The following is a 6,328-nucleotide window of genomic DNA, read 5'->3' on the forward strand; positions in this document are numbered from 1 at the left end:
TGTTCCAGGGGGGCGGGACTATGGCAGCCCGGCCAGGCCAAAAAGAACAAGTATGACCTCTTTTGATGCACAGGTGTACATGTATTCAGTGGGAACGTGCAGGGATTCATTAGTTCACTTGGCTTTGAAGCTGTCATTCTACAGCATGTCACGTAGGGTTGGGGCGGAGGGTGACCCGTCTACACTTTGATGTCTTTATTTCAGACCAAAAATACACGTTTAGAAAACCATACCCGCGTATGCTTATGTATGTTCTTAGCAACGTCTTACGTGTTCCTTGTCTGGTCGGGGTGGGTCTGAAGTCTCAAAATTCAACGCTGAACCTATATGATTTGTGTGGTCTTTTTTGAGAACAAGTTCAGCAATGCAAATGAAAATGCCATTGACAGTCATTGTCACATGAAGCACAAAAGGGTAGGTTTTCTATGCGGTGCTGCCACCTACTGTGTCTTTAATTGTATTGCAACATTGTCATAGTCTCCATAACAGGAACAATAGGGCTAAAGGGTTTAAATGGGTAATAGGGGAAAGGGAAATAATAAATGCCAATCACATTTCCATTGATGTACAGTGTATTACACTTCAAGATGAAACCGAAAGTGTGCGCGTGCATGTGTATGTATGTGTCTATATCTAAGTATGTATGTATGTGTCTATATCTAAATAATGTATAATGTAATGGTATCTTTGCTAAAGATAGATTTTTTGGGGCCTTGGTACTGTGAACGTTTCAGGATGGTTTCCCAGGCACGTATTAAAGCCATATCAGGGGAAACTAGGCTACTCATGTCACCCTGCTACTAGAGAAATTCCATCCAATCGGAACAATGTGGAATGCTTTCCAGAATGCACTTTAACCTTTTTCACACCATGTAATATTGCCACACCTCATATTATCCACAGTGCGGATACTTGGATAGATCTAGTTAATGGGCCACATGTATCATAATACTGTAACAGCAGCAGTTTGTCCCATTATATTGACCAAGTCCTCTTGGGTGGACTGTAGGTAGCTGGTGTTAGCTAACTATATAAAGATGTTAAGTTAAAATGTATCCACAGCCAAAATAAATAAATAAATAAAATGTTTTGTGGGTGTTGATTATGCCTGTTCATGTCTAATGTACTTAGTGCAAGTCACTGTAAAGGTCGTTACTCCGTTTACCACTAGGTGTCAGCAATGCACAGCTTTTGAGTTACCAGTTCTCAAGAACATCCTGGAAGAAAGTTTAATGCGACACAACTGAGACCAGTCAAACTAGTTCTTATTTTGAGCATGTATTACAACACAATTATATAGCACTGGTGTTTATATAGACATCAGTTGACTTACTTTTCAAATACAAAATGTCAACCGACTGCATTCAGCTCGAAGTGAAATATATATGAAATATGAAAACTAACATTGTGGTACAATAATATAACTTATGTAAAATATCTTAAATCAAAATAACAGCCATTAATGTACTTAACAAAACATGGATTTTCCATAAATAATCACAATCTTCTGACAAAAACCACACATAATCCACCTCTTTGAGAGGTGACTTGGCATAGATAACTTCCATCCTTGTAAACAATATATTTCAACACTGAAAAAGGTTTTGTGTGTGCTTCTTGGAACAAACATAATCCATGTACCTGCCTGGCGGCTCAAGACGCACTGTCACAAACACACACTTGCGATTCTGAACAAAAAGTGCAATAGCATAATTCAGTGTCGCCCAGGTTAGGCATGTTACAAACAGGCCACATACACAATCAGAATAAAACTATTGTATGCATCTGTAATGAAGCATGATCATGTATGTCTACGATGGGAGGGTACATGTAATTGATTAGAACATGTGTGATACTAGTGTCCATAGGGACATGTATAACATGTGAAAGAAGTTATCTGCTGACTTCTGATGTTTCTCTTTTTTTAAATGAGAATTGCTGTGCCAGTATATTGATAGGTTGGTGTGAACTGATCAGAAAAACTAATTATTTTAGCACCGTGATATTTGACATTAGAGGTAGTGGTTTCCTGTGAGGTATAATGCATTTCCTGACACGTGAGATTTCTGCACAGTACCTGTAGGTATGCAATTGCAACATTGGAACTGAATACAGACCCCAAGTCAACTGACCAGTACAAAGGCATTATAAAGTGGGATCAGGTAACTGCATAGCGAGGAACAGTTTAACTGCATAGAGGTGTAGAGGAAGCCTGGAAACGCATCCTTAAATCACTCCGCACACCATCATTAGTCCCCATGGATTTAAAATGATGGAGTGAATGACAGCGCAGCAGAATAAGTGAGTGTGGGTCTCCAGGCTTGTCTAGAGGTCAGGATCATTAGAGGTCAGGTGACTGTGGGCCTACCTTAGTGGTCAGGAAGGAAAGTATGTTCCAGCTCATTGGGAGGGGATATCTCATGGATGTATTAGGGATATCTTCACAGAAGAGTCTTATTCACATTAGTGTTTCTCAATTACCAGGCATTGCTTCAGGCATGACAGCTCGTCCTCCTAATTCATTTCTTTGAATAAAAAATGGGATACATTTCAATTAGTCCTAGGCTACATTTTTAAAAAGTTATAATTTCTTCATATTATCTTACGTATAAAATCTCTTTATAATATAGTCCTATGGGACTAACATGCTAAAAGTTGAAAACAGATGTCAGTACATCACTGTTAAAAGGAGTGTTGAACAAATAGATGACTAACATCATCTTATATATAAAAACGGTACATTTCAGCAATTCAACTGTTATCAACTGAACACGGTAACTAACAGTCAAACTTCCACATTGTGTTGTTCTGTCGGTTCAGCTCATGAATGTAACTAATGTCACTGTTAGGTCAACTAACTGAGGCATGATGGGAGAGACTCAGGACTCCACCAGTATCTCCATGAAATCCAGCTCTGTCAGCTCTTTGTGGCCCTGGATGGGGGAGAAGAGAGAAGAGGAGGAGCAGGAGGATGAGGAGAAGAAGGGAGATGATGGGGAGGTGGCCAGGGAGGGGAGGTATCTAAGGAGCTCCTGGGAGAATGGACAGGAGGAGGTAGAGGAAAAGGACGAAGATGAGAGGGCTCGGACCCCCAGTTCCCCCATATCCCTCTCCAGCGCCGATGTGTCGATGTCCTGGAAGAGGTCGTCCAGGGTCACGTCCTGCAGATACCCAGAGGCCATGACCTCTGTGACCTCCACGCTGCCCCAGGTCATGAATTCGCAGGGCCTGCCGCCCTTGGCCTTGGGTCCCTCCGCCAGCCAGTCTCCACCGCCGTGCCCTGACCCGGGCAGATTCTCCAGCGGTCTGAGCGGCAGCCGTGGAGCCGCCTGCGGCCCCGAGCCTGCGTCTATGGTCGCGTCGAGCTCCGTGAGGATGGAGGAGATGGCAGTCGACACAGAGAAGTCGGGCTCTGCAGTCATGCCAACCCAGTCCTCCTCTGTGTCTTCTACATTGGCATGGCAGTTTGCCACATCTGTGGGGCAGTCGGCTAAGCTTGCGGGGCGGTGTCCCACAGGAGTCCGGGAAGGGGGAGGTACTCTGGGTGGCACTGGCACAGCCGTACGGAGCACCTCTGCCGGAGGCTTGATTGCCTTTGTTATTTCGCGCAATGTGTTGGCTATCAACACCGAGCGTCGCAGGCTGGGTTCTGCCAGCTCCAGACAGCGCTGGTACTTGACGAGGGAGATGTCCAGCACCGACTGCCGCTGACTCTCCCAGCCCCTAACGATGCCGCCCACCACGTCTTCCTCGTCTTGGGATTTACGCTTCTGTCCCTTGGCGATCATAATGAACCTGAATGGGTGAGATCAGAAAGGGAGTCAGTGCCCGCCCGTGGTTCTGAACGGTCACCATCTAAAAGTGGTGCCCTCAGTCAAGGTTCTTGGCAGGTGAACCAAATGCTCTCCACTACCAACCTAACACTATCCTACGCAGGCTCAAGCGTTTCGGTGTAGGCCAGGCAGATCTGGTGACCATCTTCAAAACATACATCTAACCCACCATAGAGTACTGTGTGCTCTAGTGTGGCACTCTTCCCTATCAGACCTCCAATCAAATCATCTGGAGAATTTTTTTTTTTTTTTTTAAAGAGCCCTACCATCCCCTACTTGAGCAGATTGCTCAATGAAAATGCATTAACGTGAATACCTCTCCTTTGAAATTATGTCTAGTTTAATGTAGCTTTCCTTTTAAATTATGTCAAGTTTAATGTAGCTTAATGCTAAGTTCTTAACATGTATATAGGGAGGGAAAGTGAAAACATGCGCCCCTAGCGGATTTGTTCCTATCGGAGAGTTTCAATGTAAACTCGTTCAGATCAGATCGGCAGTGCTGCATGCATGTTACAACATCATTGTTAGCTTTATTAACATAACCATAGCCTACATTTATCTCTCTAGATAAATGTAGGCTATGGTTATGTTAATAAAGCTAACAATGATGTTGTAACATGCATGCAGCACTTCCGATCTGATCTGAACGATTGATTCATTGTTACCATGGATCGGTATTGGGATTGATCAAGGGCGAATGTGAAATAGCAGCCATGAACTCAGCGGGTTATCCAAGATGCGGTAGCCGCGGCCAATGCTCCTGCTGGCGGGGAGTGAAGCTCTTCAACTCGCCTGTCACTGACTCCCTGGAGGAATTTAGCCTGGCTGCAATAACGTTATCGCGAACGGAATGAATACCATCTACTAGCAAACAAAACATGTTCAATTATATTTAACCTGTTAAAACTAAGATGCCAGGATCAAAAAATAATTTCTCCAATTGATATATTTGACAAAAACAGGTTAATATGCAAGCCGGTTTTCATTGCTAAATCAAAGCGGGGAGAGCAGAGAGAGCCGGGAACGCGCGTCTACATTTCAGATAAATGTGAACTTTTTCGTGGACGCGCGTCGGCCAGAGAAGCTCAACTGCGCAAGTCAAAAGTAACCGGAAGGCCAGAAAAGCACAACTGCGCAAGTCAAAAGTAACCGGAAATAGTCAAATGACTACACATTTTGCCAAGATGGCGCGGTTCAATAGGGCTTCATTGTTGATAGCGGCCAGTGAATGGAGTGGCTGTATCCAGTTTATATAATACATCCATGACTCACATAGACCGGATTTTCTAATAATTACTACGAAGCCATTTCGGTGAAGTTATCAAAACAAAAACTTGTGAGTGTCTTTACAGTAATAACCTACTAGCCGTGAGAATTTCAAACAGTATTTCGCCTTCTTTCAAATTTTCGAAATTGCTCCATTCATCCAGTCAAAGTCAATGGAATTTTAGAAAAATATTTTCATAATTCGGATTGTGAGTTAAAATCAACTATGATCACCAGAATCAATAAAGTTTGTCTCCAAGTATTTGCCGTTTAAGGCATTCTACTAACTTTTCGGTGTCGACCGAGATATCATTTTTCAAAAGAGTGTGTCTATGAGAAATCCCATTCATTCTCTCGGCATTAGGAACGCTACCACTAGGGGCGATGACATTACTTTCCCTCCCTATTGTAAAAGGCGTGTAAACTTGATGTAATTTGTTCTCATTAAACGTAAACTATCAAGGCAAAGCCACGTATGAAAAAACCTCAAGTAGCAATCTTAGCTGGTACCGTAGCTAAGGTCAAGTACAATATGCAATCTCTCAAAACATGTCGTTAGCCAGTAGAAAAAAGGCGAGACAATGACTTTGCTCATACACTCAAAATGATAACGTAAGCTCAACAAAAGTTGAGGCGAACTTTGCAAACAAACCTCGGGTGTTCCCCTTCTCGGACTCCTGTGGTTAACAAGAACTAGCACTAGCTGTGCATAGATAATGTACTTTCTGGCTAGCAAGCTTGTTAGCGTAGCGTTAGCTAGCTACCTGACAGCGTAATGTTACATTTAGCTGATCCTTTCACAACCGAAAAATCTTGCTAATCCATCCACTCCGTTTAGCTTTATCGAGCCACACACGCCGCCAATAAGGTTCAAATGTGTTAATTCAATTTGCATTAATTTGCTGGTTAATATACCAGTTAAATCTCACCGTCAAACTGTAGCTAGCTAGCGTTACTGTACAAGCACATTCTTTCCTGATGAATCCCGCCTGCGATTTGAGTTTCACGCCAAAAAGAGGAGACAACGAGTATGGCCGGCTCGTTGCATCATGGGACTTGAAGTTTCAGTTCCTCCCTAACATTACTTTGATGACATCATATATAATTTAGTTGTATTTCCTACGCAGCTAAAAGTCTGCATTTGAATTTCAATAACCAGTTTGCGATGCGGTAGCCAACAACACCAGACATACCTCATTACATCACTGTACATAGTGCACAGCACATAG

General features: G+C 43.0%; 1 protein-coding gene across 1 annotated transcript; it reads right to left on the reverse strand.

The window, feature by feature from the left end:
- Positions 1-2,879: 2,879 nt before the first annotated feature.
- Positions 2,880-3,788, reverse strand: sertad3 (SERTA domain containing 3; the record flags this gene model as incomplete). The annotated part of the gene is made up of 2 exons (XM_084441157.1): positions 2,880-2,933; positions 3,006-3,788. The coding sequence occupies 2 exons, from the start codon at positions 3,786-3,788 to the stop codon at positions 2,880-2,882; spliced, it is 837 nt and encodes a 278-aa protein (XP_084297283.1).
- Between the last annotated feature and the right edge of the window lie 2,540 nt (positions 3,789-6,328).

This window comes from Borostomias antarcticus, assembly GCF_949987555.1.
Source record: "Borostomias antarcticus genome assembly, chromosome: 1".
Classification (NCBI taxonomy): Eukaryota; Metazoa; Chordata; class Actinopteri; order Stomiiformes; family Stomiidae; genus Borostomias; species Borostomias antarcticus.